We start from the raw sequence: 15,782 nt of genomic DNA, 5'->3' as shown, positions 1-15,782 counted from the left end.
CCATCGCGTCTGCCCAACGAAGGGAGAGAGGTGAGACAGAGAGGGGCATCGGGGGAGAACCAGGAAATTCGACTTGCTTCGATTGAAGAAGTTTAGATGCCAAGTGAAAATAGTCTTGTGCTTTTTCATTATAACCGAAAGTGAGTAGATAGAAAAGTGAATTTTGATAGATTTGAATGTGATCAATAAGCATTAAAAAATGCTTGTTTTTTTTCTCTGTAGCTGCAGTCTTTTTTTTATTTCATACTGTTGGAAGAAATAAGAGTTGTACAGTGGAGGCAGCCCATCTGTCAGGTTTATGATAAAACAAAAATAACCAAAACACATACAGTAGGCTGGTGTAAAGCATCACTTGGAACATTTTGCATTTTGGTTCAAGCGCTGATATTGGCCCCTGCGTTCTTGCTCGTGTTGGTTTCTTCCCTGCAGTTTCTCCAGGCCGTATCGAGTCACTTTTGATCACGTCATCTTCACCAGCAGGACATAGGGGCCATATATGAGAAGCCACTGTCCTATATTTGTTGTTTTTATAAACGGGAGCTGCAGCAGGATAGTGAACTGATTTGATAGCAACAAATCAATTCATAAATTAGCAGTCTTGTTAATACTATTGTAATATTATAATTACAAAATTAGAAGTTGCTCACTCAAAGTATTTTTGTCCGTATGTTAGTATCTTATTTGATTTATTTTTTGTTTTGTTTTTTTAATAATACTGGCGTCAATTTTGCTCACATAGGTCTGACAAAAAAAAGTTTCAAATGATAACAACTAAATGCACTTAGAGTACAAACAAAAGCAAGGTTTGTGCTTCCTGTCTGGGATGCGACTCGTGTCAAAGATCAGCCGTGAAATAAGAAACATATTTTTCTGGTGTATGCACAAGTTGTAGTCGTGATGCTGACTAGCACTTCATATAACCAGTTTTGGCTCAGTCTCTGCTGCTTTCTTCTTTTCGCTCTTCTCCTCTGTTCCTCCCACACAGCTTTCAGACAGGCCCTGTATGACACCTGAAAGCCCCCTCAGCTTTAAATGTACCTGCTTCCACTGTTTAAAGTTATGCAACAGTTTGGCAAACCTCAAAATAGGACACAACCATTGCATGAAATGTCTTCTCTCCTTGTTCTTCTAGAGGCAATTAAAATCCCCCCTCACAAAACCAACCAAAACCAGAAACATCCACACATGTAAAAAAAAGATTTGATTTTATTAGCCTACTATTATGTTATATATTATACTACAAAGTATATGATGAATCATCTCCAGGCTAGTCCATCAATACTTTTAAGTAGATGAACAAGAGTCACCATGGCAACCGCAAAAGAAAATGCTCACTTCATTGTTATAAGACAGTGAAGCTTCTATTAAACAAATAATTGTAACGCTAAGAAAAGATTATTCTGACTGACTAGCTTGTTGTGTGGAGTAGTTTTTCTCTCACCAATCTGCTCAAGGGCTCAAATGAAGACAAGCAGGATAGAAAATTGATGAATCGTCATTTTACATTAATATCAAATCAGAGTAGTTCTGCTGACTTGCTGAAATTCCTCGACAGTACAAACTATGAACGACACATTTTAAGCTTGCAAGAAGAGTTTTCAGCATTTTGATTCCAATCTAATGGTCCGTTTGCAGATGACTCACTGTCAGATGGCCATGCGGCATGATGAAGGAAGATGATGAGATTCGGTGAATGCAACTGCATGAGTCTGCCCCTCAAACTAGGAAATTACGCTGGATTTTTTTTTTTTTTTCCTGGGATTGATATTTCAAGTCAGATATTATCGCTTTGATTAAATGACAGAAAGGATTTTTGATGCTAAGGAATATTACCGCCAAGAGGGCACGAAGCAGTCATATAAAGTACGACTACCATCTTCTCTATGTTCCTCTGTAGGCTCCACACAGCTAGCTGCCTCTTTGGTTCAAGTGGCCTGATTCCATCGTTTGAATGTTAATGCATGATGGCATCCCCCTGATCACACGCGGCTCCCTTTTTTTTTTTTTAAAGCCCTGCAAACCGAAGCCATAGCTCATCAAGCCTCATCAATATTGCACCAAGTGTACACTGCAAATGGAGAATGATTGATTGATTGATTGATTGATTGATTGATTGAATATTTATTGATCCCCAGGGGTGGGGAAATTCAGGCCCCAGCAGTATTCATGCTGCCAAAATCTCAATCCACAAAAAAAAAGCGATGTCAAAAATCCTCTTTATAGGTTTTGAACACTCGATCCTGCAAGAGAGTGAGAGGAGATTAAAGATTTATGATGAAAGTTTGACTCGGAGGTCTCTATGTTGTGTAGATTAACACTTTGGGTGTGAGCGTGGCAGCAGCCTCCACATGATGTCAGTGGCCCTACAGCAGTTATTAGTGTTTCGCTGCAGCTTTAATATTTCAAGCCTTGGAGATTTCGAACGAGAGAGAGGCTCAGTAGGGGGACAAATATGAGGTAAGGGAAAAAAGAGATTTGAGTACGGTGAGCAAGACGACGGAAACATGCGGAGGAGAAAAACGTACATCTGTAGAGAGAATTGGAAAAAGGGTGGTGAGTTAGATAGAGGGAGAGGCAACAAGGCTGAGGAGATGTGTTCTTTTGTTATGGCTTCAAGAGAACTGTCGGGGCCGGGCGAGAAAAAGGTCAGCCACAAAGGCAATTGAGGTGGCAGGCAGATTAAAGTGCATGCTCACACACTCATGCTTTTGCTTTCTCTCTCGCTCTCTCTAAAATACGAATTGAACGTGATGTCAATTTTATTTTAAGGTTTTAGGTTGTTTTTTTTAGGAGGTTGTTCTCACTGATTGGTTTCGGTTGCCACTCAGTGTCGGTGAATGTGAGAATGAATTGTCTCATTCTGTTCGTGCACTGTGATGGATGGAAGACCAGGCCAGTGTGTCATGTGCCTTTCACTCAAAGTCAACTGGGAAAGGCTCCATCCGGCTCCCTGGGACCTCCAACGGGCTGTGCTGTCGAGAAAATAGATTGATGTTATTAGTTAGTTTGGCTTTACTTGAGATGCACGTTCTTCGGAATCTAATTGTGACCTTCGACTCATCCTTATAGTTTAGAAACTGGTTTTCAGAAGCAGGTCATTCCATTTCAGGGATGAGTCTTGAGATAACGGTTATAGGAGATAAGGTGAGGAAAATTTTCATCTAATTAAAGTAAAGGACTTTAATGAGAGTGAGCGATAAAGATTTGGATTATGTCATTTTCCAGGACAGGAACGGAGTGCATGCCACCCAAGAAAGCTACTTTATGCTTTGCCACAATTTTCCTGGTCTTATTTAAATTTCTTGAATTTATTCCATTTTATTTCATCAAGTGGTTGCACAAACTAAAATAATCTAGATACATTTGCCAGATTTTTAAATCAGGTTTACTTTTTATTATGATGCTTCAGATATCTCAGCTCGTCATTTTAATTCCAGGACTGGATGTGTTCAAAGTTAAAAATATCCATATTTGACCTTAGTGTCTTATTTTGTGTGCTTTTGGTCCATTTAAATCCCCTGCGGTCAACATATGGGCTTCATGATAACAAAGAGTCATAATCGAATATTGCATTATTAAATGGATTTCAAATTTATGAGTCCCGAAATAAGGTTCACTATTGACAGTAGAAATGAAATTTGACGCCTTCTGAAAATTTGATGTGCTTCTTGCCAGGACGGATTTTTTTTGTAATAGTGAGTGTAGGCTCAAACGAGGAGTGCTGTTTGACTATAAATTATTGACTAGCTTCTATTTTTGAAATATTGACCATGTTTGCGGAGGCTTTCGAGGCAGAGCACTATATTGGGTTTTTCAAAGGAAACCTCATCAATTTATAAACAGGCCATGTGAAAGAGCAACTTTAGTGGCACTAGCATGTTGTTTTTGAAATGTGTGTTTTTGTAATCACAAGAGCCACATCTTTGTCAAAAGAGGGTGTGTAGACTTTTTATGCTCGGCAGCATGCTGTTTTAGCGCCTTCAGCTACCGTTTACCTCATCGGCATTCGTTTTCTATTCCCTTTGTGATGCACTCACACTTGAGCAGACTGTCATGTTTAATAAAAGACCCCATGCGACTACAAATCGCTGAACAGATAGGTGCTCTTGGGTCATTCGGCTCTGCTCGCTCCTTTTTGTCAGGTACTTCTTTTTAGACGTGAAATTTAAGTGCTCTGCGCTCCAAGCGGGTTGTTGTCGCGCCAAGTTTGAGTCGCAGCACATGAACAATTTTTTAAAGTGTATTTGTGGTTGTCTGATGACTTGTCTGAACAAATGAAAATGTGATGGAAGGTGGTCTTTCTTTTCTTTTTTTTTTTTTTTTCTTTTAATTGAGGTGGCTTTATTAAATTAGCCTCCTCTAACTCAGGTATTATTTCCCAATTATTATTAAATGATCTCGACACATTTTTTAATGCGTTTGTTATTTGTGTATGACTCTGGATGACAGAGTTCAATTGAGGTCAGCTTATTAGGTACATGCATCAGAAGTTCTTGTATTTGATTTTTTTTTTTTTAAACCAATTTCCTCTTACATGAGAGAGTGAGATAAGCTCCAATTCACCTGCAATCGTAATCAGGACAAGTATTCAAGATGGATGGATGATGGAATTCCAATTTTGTCTTCATGTAATTTCTGGTCGACATTGACAGCATAGCATGAAAACAGGACATGAATTATAGTCACGCGTCTAATTAAATCCATTTTTAATTACCCTCTAAGATGAGCACCTCCTGACAATCGTGGCTTCTCTGATTGGCCAGACTTGTTGATGAAGATGAAATAAACCCCATCAAGTTCAGGGTCAAGTGTCAAAGATGATTTGAAAAATGTTTTACTGCACAAGGGATTCTCCTCCATACACTACCGACAGCGTGACGAGGGGTGACTTTCCGAATAGATCATCTTTATTGAACAGACAGCTGAAGAACATTAAAGAACTGATTTAAGGTTGCCTAAAAAGCATAAGAAGGACAAAGGATGATGAGGGAGAGTGGCCTTTGAATCTTTTTCAATATCATATAATAATTAGGAGGTTATCATGGTTATCATGATTTATGATCCGTGTCCAGAAACCACATGAGGAACATTTTGTTTTTAGCAATCATTTCAAAAAGAAGCATACGTTTTATGACTTTGTACTAATTTAACGCAATAAAGATCACGTCACCTTGTGAACATAGCAATCATATGATTTTCAAGATAGCTTTGTGCGACTTATAAATTCACGTCACAGCTGGATGACAGGCCTCAAAAAATGCATTCTGATGTTCAGTATTCTTCCAGCACGAGGCACGCTCCCGTGGTTCATTCGTTTGATTCTATTAGGCAGTGACACAAGGCAGGCTTCCCTGATGCTTCTGTCACGGATTCAGTCCTGCAAGTGCAGATGCTGGAATACATTACAGCCAGTAACACGATTCAAATTCCTTGTATGACTTTGAATGTGTGGGGAGTGTCAAATATGTGTCTCAGTGGAATGAAGTTATGAAGACTTTTCTGTCCCAATTGTTCTTAATTAAACTTGTAGTCATTGTCTCCGCTCCCTTTCTCCCAGGTGCTCTCGCTGGGTGCAGATGTTTTACCAGAGTACAAGCTCCAGGCTCCTCGTATCCACAGCTGGACAGTGTTGCACTACAGTCCCTTCAAGGCGGTATGGGATTGGCTCATCCTGCTGCTGGTCATCTATACCGCCATCTTGACACCTTACTCAGCTGCTTTCCTTTTAAATGACCAGGTGTGTGATGGAAATGAACCTCCACTGGACATGGTGCACATCCATCCTGTAATTTTAGATTCTCATCATGATCTTTTCTTATATCCTCGTTTCTTCTCAGGAAGAAGCAGCCATGCAGCGCTGCGGTTATTCCTGCTCGCCTCTCAATGTGGTGGACCTCATCGTGGACATCATGTTTATTATCGACATCCTCATTAACTTCAGGTATGGATTATATGATGTGATATCTGAAGGATAGATATTGCCAATATCTGCTTTCTTCTCCCAGGACGACGTATGTGAACTCCAACGATGAGGTGGTGAGCCATCCGTTGAGAATTGCCGTGCATTACTTTAAAGGCTGGTTCCTGATCGACATGGTGGCCGCCATTCCCTTCGACCTTCTGATTTATCGCAGTGGGGAAGAGGTAAGGCGCGTTTAAAAAATATTTTTCCAATGATAATAATAGCTTAGAAGAGTGATCATGTGATATTGTTTTTATTGGGAGGGTAGATTTTATTTTTATCCTCCATCATAATATGGTGTGGTGGACCGGAGCAAGAAATGGAAGTGGCGAACCGAAAGTCAAGAAGCGAGCGATCCATTGAGGCCAAGGATGATTGATTCACTCGTCAGCGCCGCTCGGCCCGGGGTTATTCTGAGTGCGACTTGATCTCTCTGTAATGACATCTGAATATGTTTCAATATTGCTATTTATCTTATTTATTGCAATTTTATGGCGGAGGGAAAAAAAAAAAAGTTCGACATGTAGAAACTCCCCAACATTCTAATGGTGCCTGGGAGGTTCACTTCATTGATGTTGCCCAGAAAAGCCAGTGAGCCAAGAAATTGCAGATTATTCTCAGCAGACGGCTATTACTTACCGTGTGTAATATGCTGTCCCTAAAATGAGATATTGAGATATTCCTCAAAAACATTTCTTTTTCTCTCTCATCAGACCACCACTCTGATTGGCCTGCTGAAAACAGCTCGTCTCCTCCGATTGGTCCGCGTAGCACGAAAACTGGACCGCTACTCGGAATACGGCGCGGCTGTCCTCTTCCTCCTCATGTGCACCTTTGCCCTCATCGCCCACTGGCTGGCCTGCATCTGGTACGATACTTTCTCGTGTCGAAAATTAACATACATAATTAATTACCGTAATTTTTGGACTATAAATCGCACCAGAGTATAAATCGCACCAGCCATAAAATGCCCAAAAAAGTGAGAAAAAAAACATATATATGTATATAAGTCGCTCCTGAGTATAAGTCGCCCCCCCACCCAAACTATGAAAAAAAACGTGATTTATAGTCCGAAAATTACGGTATGTATTAAAATTATTATATTATATTATATTATATTATATTATATTATATTATATTATATTATATTATATTATATTATATTATATTATATTATATTATATTATATTATATTATATTATATTATATTATATTATATTATATTATATTATATAAATTAACATACATAATTAACATTACATTATCTATTGGATTTAGTTTTGTCCAAATATTAAACTGGACTCGAGCATGACCTGAAATCGTGTACAGTGACAAATCTGTACTTTGAAAATGGATTCCTTCATTCCACCAATGTAAAATAAATTTGATTGGAAAGAGAGCGGCACGCCTAATCCAAGATTATAATCCCCAGGTACGCCATCGGCAACGTGGAGCGGAACGGCTCAATCGGGTGGCTCCATACACTCGGGGACCAACTTGGAAAACAATACAACGACTCTATCCCAGGTACTGCCAATATTAGTAGTATGACAAAGGACAAATATTACAGTTTTTGTAACCTTTATGCTTGACTAGGAACGGGACCCTCCATAAAAGACAAGTACGTGACAGCCCTGTACTTCACCTTCAGCAGTCTGACCAGTGTTGGTTTTGGAAACGTCTCCCCAAACACCAACTCGGAGAAGATTTTCTCCATCTGTGTCATGCTCATAGGATGTAAGTTGTGATTTTTTCAAATATTGTACGCGCTGAAGAGTTTAGCTCACCCCCCTTTTTTCAGCGCTAATGTACGCCAGCATCTTTGGGAACGTCTCGGCCATCATCCAGCGGCTGTACTCCGGAACGGCCCGCTACCACACCCAAATGCTTCGAGTCAGGGAGTTCATCCGCTTCCACCAGATCCCCAACCCGCTCAGGCAAAGGCTGGAGGAGTATTTCCAACACGCCTGGTCCTACACCAACGGCATCGACATGAACGCTGTGAGTATCCGCCATTTACGTGTACCGAATTACTGCGTGTGTACGCCGAACATCAAATTGAGTGCGTGTTCCGCGTGAATACACCCTCCCAGGCTAGAGTAGTATTTTGAGCTTGCGTTGTACATTAATAGGATGATTGGAAGTCTCAGCATGCATGGTCCGACACCATCAAAGAAAATAAGAATGATGTGAGTATTATAAATAGCACACACACACTCCCTCTCAAGATCATATATGAAGGCGAGTATGTGCTGTACATATTAGGTAGGGGGGGGGGGGTTGAAACATTGCTGACTGGCGATCCAGAATTGTGCTGACCACAAAGGCGGTATAATGCCGGACAGAGGAATCATAGCCGTCAAGCGTTTTGATGAACTTCCAAAGTGACCTCTTCCTGAACCGTTAGTCACGGCCAACGGCAGGCGGCATCTCGGCTGACCTCGTCTGCTCGATAGCACCGGCGAGATTGCTTTGACGCGGCTGTGACACGCAGACACACCAGCGCAATCCTAAACATGTCACACAGTTCAGTCGCGCTGACGCGGGGATATTCGGCTTGAGTGGATGTCGTCTTTATGACCGTCACGTCGTTTCATACACGTCAAAGAAAACAACCAAATTAATTGTGAATTTTGTTTGTTCAATTTAAAAGGAGCACTTTCAATAGAGCTCATCAAAGCTTAATGATAACGTTCTTAGAAAAATAATAATAACCATCATGTCTGGGCTGTAGTTCTAACACAATACTGTATTTAATTTGTATTTCACTTTTGTAGCCATTTAAGTGATGGTCTGATGAGGCTCCAGCGGATCATTACTTCGCTTTATTCTGAGCTCCGAAATGAGCAGTTTGGATTCGGGAATGTTTACACTAATGCTTGTTATGACTGCGTAGAGAACACCCCGCTTTGTTTGGTTTTGACTGATTTCATTCCTCGGTGAGAAATTAAATATTATATATATTATATATATAAATTAATATCAATCATTAGCCATAGTAACGCATGACAAAATGGCGAAAGAGAGAAAGTTGGAAATGATAAGATGGAGGGAGAATAATAGTAAGGGAGGGATGTATGAAGTTGTGCCGTTGTTAAATGCACACTTGTGCTCCGTGCAGTCAGTCAGAGTTATGAGTGGTCCAGAGTTTCCATTTAATAGATCCGGGGGCCCCCCCCATGCTTCCTGCAAACTCATTAAAATTGCATCTATTCTTCACAATAACAACACTCTACGGGCCTGCTCACTTTGTTCAACATTCACAACAACTTCCACAGTTTCATTTTGCTGCAAAACAATGGACATGCACTCTTAAAGCTCACAAACTGCTGACGCGTTGAAAGTAGACTGAGACTTGACTCAGGAGGGTACAGATCTCCAAAAAGTTTATATTTTGTGAACACTGTTTGCTGGGTGTCGTTGACCGATAATTAAGATTCCAAAAAAAACAGCTCCCTGGTAATAGTTGCATAGTAGGCCATCAAAAAAAAAAGCTGCAGGTTTTGAATGACACCATTCTGATTTAACCCTCCTCCTATTCAACCGCTGTATTTCTAACCCTTCCTTCTTTCCCATTCCCTTACCGTCTTTTCACCCACCTCCCTTTTTATGTCATCACCCTCCTAATCCGTCTTCCTCCCTCCATTTATCTCGGCCTCTGGATCTTGTCCTCTTTGCCCGTCCCCTCCATTCCCGCCAACCTAAACCCCCAGGTGTTAAAAGGTTTCCCGGAGTGTCTCCAGGCGGACATCTGTCTCCATCTCAACCGGACGTTGCTGCAGAACTGTAAGGCTTTTAAAGGCTCCACCAAGGGCTGCCTCAGGGCCTTGGCCATGAAGTTTAAGACCACCCACGCACCCCCGGGTGACACGCTCGTCCACGCCGGGGACGTCCTCACTGCAATCTACTTTATATCCAGAGGATCCATTGAGATATTAAGAGGGGATGTGGTGGTTGCCATATTAGGTAAATAGTCCCATACTTTTTTATTTTTCTTTCGAGGAATTATATCTAGCAACACTAATATATGCATTGATTAATGGCTCCCTCTGCTGGTCATCCGATAAAAGTTCATGTCAACAAATTGCATTTTCACATTTTATATTCCTCTGCTTATCATTATCAGGAAAGAACGACATCTTCGGTGAACCCATCAACCTGTACTCCCGACCGGGTAAATCCAACGCAGACGTGAGGGCGCTAACCTACTGCGACCTTCACAAAATCTTCAGAGAAGATGTTCTAGAGGTGCTGGACATGTATCCTGAATTTGCGGAACACTTCTGGAACAACTTGGAAATTACCTTCAACCTCCGTGATGTGAGTTTATTACTGTCATTATAATAATAGAAAAAAAGTGATTTATAGTGTTCATTTTATGTTGTTTTCCAGACCAACATGATCCCAGGATCGCCGAGCAGTGATGAATCAAAATGTGGGGGGTTCAACAAACTACGCAGACGGAAATTATCATTCAGACGACGCACTGAGAAGGGTAACACATCATAATAAGAAATGCCTTCCGTAAAATTCTCACCATTTTTTTTTTCTCACTCACCTGACCAGATGACGCAGATGTCGGTGAAGTTAAAAAATCCCACAAGTCTGTAAATAGAAGAAGAGAAAGAGAAGCAGCCCATAACCAAAAACGTCAAGAGGCAGAGAAGAGGCGGTATCGCGACTCAGTGTCTTCCCATTCCAGCGGGGATGAGGTAAAACATTTTGTTTTAAAATCAGTTTATTGTACTTAAATGTATTGTGATTATGTCCTGATCTGAAAGAGAGAAGAATCAGTTGTGACAATGTCTGCAATGATGGAGAACCATCATAGCCAGGCGGCACACAAAGCCTTCACTGAAAGCACCGATATGGATGGGGAAGTCAAGACGGGCAACACCTGCAACGCATTGTCAGGTAAAAAACATCACGTCATGTCGACTCGTCATTTGAAAGTCATCATTCTCCTCTCTTTTGTCTTCAGGTGCCCTCTCAGGTGTGTCCAACATTTTCAGTTTCTGGGGGGAAAATCGAGGGGGGGCTCAGTACCAAGAAGTTCCCAGCTGTAGTTTAGCCCCGCCCCCAGCCCTCAGCACACCTTTGCACAGCTTGAGCCGCCAGCAACGCAACCAGCTGGAAACACGCCTTGACCTGCTGCAAAAACAACTCAACAGGTATGAAATATAAATCCTGCTTTTTGGGTTGAGTAAAAAAAAACATGTCTTATGATATTCATGGATGAGTCATCAGAAATAATTTAATTATATAGCACAATGAGTTGTGTACTGCATTGAAAAAAATTATTTGGACCAGCCAAATATTTAGAATTTATTCCAAAGCCTCCCTTACTTTTTGATATGATCCCAATTAAAATAGTTCATTTTTCTTTAATAACAATTTAGAAATATGTATTTTTTTTCCACTCCCTCTCAAATCGAATAGAACAAGTCTAAACTGCAAACTGACATTTTCAAAACTAATATAAATTGATCATTAAATTTATATTGTGTGCAGATTGGAGACTCGCATGTCAGCAGATATTGGAACCATCATGCAACTGCTGCAGAGACAAATGGCTCTGGTCCCGCCCGCCTACAGTGCTGTATCATCACCGCCTCAGGTAGAAACATTATAACGTACACTTTATGTCCAAATTGTATGACAACGTAGGAGAAGTTGAACAACTTCTTGCTCTAATGATGACGTCTCACTCACAGGCCTCCCCATGCGCTGATCCAGGCACTGGAGAGAAGCAAGTTCCGCCTGTTACACAACTGGAGACAAACACCCTGGCCTCCTTATCACAGGTTAAATACTGTTGATGTGAAAAAAAATGTTTTAAATGAGGACGCCATAACTGACACTGTTTTTCTTTCCCCCAGATCTTGGATTCTCGGGACTTTGAGGAGTTCCCAGCCACGTCTCCAGAATCTCGAGAACTGCAGGACTCGCCTTTGATCGTAGATTTACATTCAGCCAATGGTTCGGGATCATTTTCTGGGACGAGCTCAAGAAGAACAGGGTTGGAATTTGGTCCAGAGTTGTGCATCGAGGTTGGGGGTGAGCAAATGCAGCTATTTCCCCAGGATTCTGAAACCCAAAGGAGGTTGTCTCTCCAAGAGTCACATACACCTCAGGACTCACGGACACCACAGCGACACAGCTCGGAGCCAGGGGAGAGCTAAGGAAGAAGCAACGGGTACAGAGAACGGGAAGGTTCGACGGTGAGAGAAAAATGATCTATCCTTATTGGCCCTACTTCAAACTTTACAACCAAAACCCTCCAGTGACCTTAAATGCAAGGATGCACCATTCACTAAGACCGGCCTCAGTCCAGAGGATAAAATAAGGTTGATGCCTCTCTCATCCAAGTTTCTTCCCACTCTGCATGAACACCCAAAGTTCTTCATTTTGAACCCCTCCCCTCCTCAAAAAGAGCAGCGAGGTGCTCTGATAGGCAACTCAAACGGATCCTGAGGTTGACATCACCCTCAAACGACTGCAATCCTATAGGAGTATCCCTTTACTGCTGAATCCAGTCTTGGATGATTTATCCAATACATGTAAAGACAATAGAAAAAAAACAAAAAACAGCAGACTGAATAATAACGAAACAAGTAGCCATCACGTCTTGCACTGAAACAATTACTCTTATGTGTCAGTGGCGCTTCCAAAAGAAAGGAAAAAAAAACTCATAAACCGGTCGGTCAAAATGTAGTGTTAGCTGGCCTAACAGGAAACCTGCTTGTCCCATTGTGTCAACGGTTCCTCGCCCCCCTGACGTCCCGCGCCAAGAGGTGGAGAAAAAGCTCCGGCCTAATTCCCAAGAGCACACTCGACTAGCTGACTGGTTTGCACCTCAGGGGTGGGAACTGGAGGGTTAAAAAGCCATGAATTTTCTTGATGAACATATCAGCTGCCCTACCAGAACCAAGGTCAACATTTTCTCACGGGTGACCAACCCTCAGCATGCCTGGATGGTGTCGCAGTTGTGGCTAAATTGGCTTAACAAAACACAAATCCCTCATTTGCAGAAGCGTCGACGTCCACGGTGGGTTTTGGTTTTATCATTGTTGAATTTGCTACCTCAGATTTCACTGGTCCATTTTTTTTTTTTCACCTAAGTACCCAGAATGCTTCTAAATTGTACATAGCAGTCATGAGCTACTCAAACATACAAGTTGGACAGTTTACGACCAGACGAATGCGCCATTATTTTATGTACAGTACAATATGCAAACACCGGCAAAAAGAGATGAGTGAGTGCGCTTGATGTTATCATTTGACTTTTATGTATCTGTGCATGTGTTTTCATTTTAGGTTTTCCACCATAGGGCAGTTTGTCTTCATTAAGTTTTGTTTTGTGGATCTAAGCAGCACATGTAAAAAAAAAAAAAAAATCCCTTTAATATGAACTTTCAAAATAGTTTCAAGGTCATGTGAGTATGCCCGAGACTTTTTAATCCTTCAGCGTTATGTTTTAGAATTTATAAAGCTACTTGGTGCATCGCCAGACATTCTGAGCTAAAATATGAGAGCTCGGAAAAAAAGAAAACTCGAAAGTATGATGATGCTCGGGCACACAGGGTGAAAGAAATGTCATGTATGAGTCAACTTCGTTATTGAGCAAACTATAAAAAAGAAAAAATCTATTTTCATTTTAGGTATCAAATTATTTCAAATGGTACCTGAAATTAAATTGGAGGGAGGAAAAATAAATGTTTTTAATGAACCCTGAATATTATTTTATTTTTTTTCACTCAAAGACACGGTCGTATATAAAGTTTGTAATAGTGAAATTAAAGTCATGGTTTATTAGCATCAATTCAGCCTAACTACAGACATATTTTTCCGATTCATAGCCCCTCCTTAATCCCACTTTTCCGAGCGTCTTCCCCTGAAATTTTGTGCGTGAATCGACAGGAAGCTTAGTGCAATCGTCCTTTAAAGTGATTTGTAGCAGCCGCGACACTTCCGCTCACCTTTTAGCACTTTATATTTTAAACCGTGCAAATGTTTCCTAGAGACTCAGGAAAGTGGCCTTTGGTTCAGTTTTCTTTGTCTGATAAACAATTTTAAAAAAAAATGAATAAAAATGAGTCAACATTTGCAGTCACACATTTAAACTTCAATTCTGGGTATTTCCTATTAAGGCGGCATTTTAAAGATTGTACCTTGCTGCTTGCTGGTCAAAACTTGTTTATTTATTTATTTATTTATTTTGGGTGTCTAATTATTTTTATTTTTCCTCTGTGAATTATTTAATCATTTTTAACTGTCAAATTTCTTCCGGATCATTACGTTTTGTTTTGTTTTTTTCCAGTGTGCTCATGTAATGGACACTCAGGCGAGTCCAAATTTATAGAATACAGGAAGTGATTGAATAACAATGTTGTCATTTTAAATCCAGTGATTAATCACCCACAATAAGAGACAATATACTTGATCACTTTGTCCTCATTATGTCAGTAATTGGAATATGCGGCCGTGACGCACTTTAGTATCGAACCAAAGCAAGAGGGTGCTGCCTGTAAAAACAAAATGAGGATTGATGATATATTTTTTGTCATGGCTTGGTATGAAAGGGAAGTCAACTGATTTTTAATAATAATAATAATAATAATAACTTTAAGTTTCCACATTATGATTTTCAGGATTTACACTTTTCCTTCAACAAGTTGCAAAATTGAACACACCCTCCCCACCAATCCTTTATGCTGCTTCTCCTCTTCTTGTGTGCATTCTACCAACAACCGTTCAAAAGAAGCACAGACATGTTTTAGTCCATATGTATACCGTATTTTGTCAGTGAAGTAACTAAATATTACTGACTTCATATATCCAGCACGAAGCCAGTCTACACTGTACTTTTTTTTTTTAAAGGTTAGTTTGGCTCTCCTTGGCATCTCATGTACTGTAGCGAGTGTTATTTGAATTTGTGTTTGTTTGTTTGCTTGTTTGTTTGAGTACAATAAGTCACCTAGTGGCCTGAACTGTAATTTTACATTCAGAACTATGACCTCAAATGTAGAATGTGGTTGTATATTATTTGACCTTGTAAGTGTCGGTAGACCTAAGCGTACAATTTCAATGCTAGAGAATATATTATGTAATGCATACTGCATCCTAAATCGCTATGGGTACACTTTTGGAAAAAAAAAAAAAAGGAAGACGCTGAATTTGCACCAGAGGTGGTCGTGCATGAGATGGGAAGGTGTGTTGAAATGAAAGATGGTTTAAATACAGTTGGAAAAATGAGTAACTGAATAAATCAATTAGCGCCTGCACACTCGCTTGCTAGCTCTTCCATACGTTGGAGCAATTTTTTAGCTCTATTCAACTTTCTATATGAGTTCCAACAGACTTGTATTTGTAGATATTTTGAGCACTTGAGGTTTACACAATACTGGATCTACTCACGTCACTCTTTGTCTGTACATACCGACTTGTACTTCTTGTAAAGCTATCAAAACTTTGGCACTCGTATAGCCAGCACTATGCAGAAACGGAAACTTTTCTTTGGCATGCTTCGAAATGCAGAATAATATAGAGGATATTGTGAATAAAGTTTGCTCTAATTTCTTAGGAGGAAAAATGTGCCCCGTCATGTTGGTGACAGAAGACGACCAAGCAAAAGACTTTTCAAATTTGTGCACATTTTTACTTGCATGCTGCACCTAAAATCTCGCAGAAATGATTTGACGTGCAAAACAGCCGACTTCTGCCGTATGCTTGCAAATCGTATGTAGAGTGGATCACAACAATCTTCCAAATTATGGGAGAGTCATATTTATATATACAGTACACTACGCATACATAATAC

General features: G+C 40.4%; 1 protein-coding gene across 1 annotated transcript in view; it reads left to right on the top strand.

The window, feature by feature from the left end:
- kcnh2b (potassium voltage-gated channel, subfamily H (eag-related), member 2b) overlaps nucleotides 1–15,446 on the top strand; it is an 81,458-nt gene extending 66,012 nt beyond the window's left edge. Inside the window, exons 7-22 of the mRNA XM_061266046.1 lie at nucleotides 5,558–5,737; nucleotides 5,838–5,941; nucleotides 6,006–6,144; nucleotides 6,676–6,830; nucleotides 7,395–7,489; nucleotides 7,559–7,699; nucleotides 7,764–7,963; nucleotides 9,676–9,928; nucleotides 10,089–10,282; nucleotides 10,355–10,457; nucleotides 10,529–10,674; nucleotides 10,744–10,876; nucleotides 10,944–11,133; nucleotides 11,474–11,579; nucleotides 11,677–11,766; nucleotides 11,842–15,446. Of these exons, the coding sequence (XP_061122030.1) occupies nucleotides 5,558–5,737; nucleotides 5,838–5,941; nucleotides 6,006–6,144; nucleotides 6,676–6,830; nucleotides 7,395–7,489; nucleotides 7,559–7,699; nucleotides 7,764–7,963; nucleotides 9,676–9,928; nucleotides 10,089–10,282; nucleotides 10,355–10,457; nucleotides 10,529–10,674; nucleotides 10,744–10,876; nucleotides 10,944–11,133; nucleotides 11,474–11,579; nucleotides 11,677–11,766; nucleotides 11,842–12,144 (2,532 nt within the window). The 3' untranslated portion in view covers nucleotides 12,145–15,446. The remainder of the gene's footprint in view (nucleotides 1–5,557; nucleotides 5,738–5,837; nucleotides 5,942–6,005; nucleotides 6,145–6,675; nucleotides 6,831–7,394; nucleotides 7,490–7,558; nucleotides 7,700–7,763; nucleotides 7,964–9,675; nucleotides 9,929–10,088; nucleotides 10,283–10,354; nucleotides 10,458–10,528; nucleotides 10,675–10,743; nucleotides 10,877–10,943; nucleotides 11,134–11,473; nucleotides 11,580–11,676; nucleotides 11,767–11,841) is intronic.
- Nucleotides 15,447–15,782: the final 336 nt, after the last annotated feature.

This window comes from Syngnathus typhle, linkage group LG19, assembly GCF_033458585.1.
Source record: "Syngnathus typhle isolate RoL2023-S1 ecotype Sweden linkage group LG19, RoL_Styp_1.0, whole genome shotgun sequence".
NCBI classification, from domain to species: domain Eukaryota; kingdom Metazoa; phylum Chordata; class Actinopteri; order Syngnathiformes; family Syngnathidae; genus Syngnathus; species Syngnathus typhle.
The sequence above is the reverse complement of the archived record's forward strand: the minus strand, read 5'-3'. Positions and strand labels throughout refer to the sequence as shown.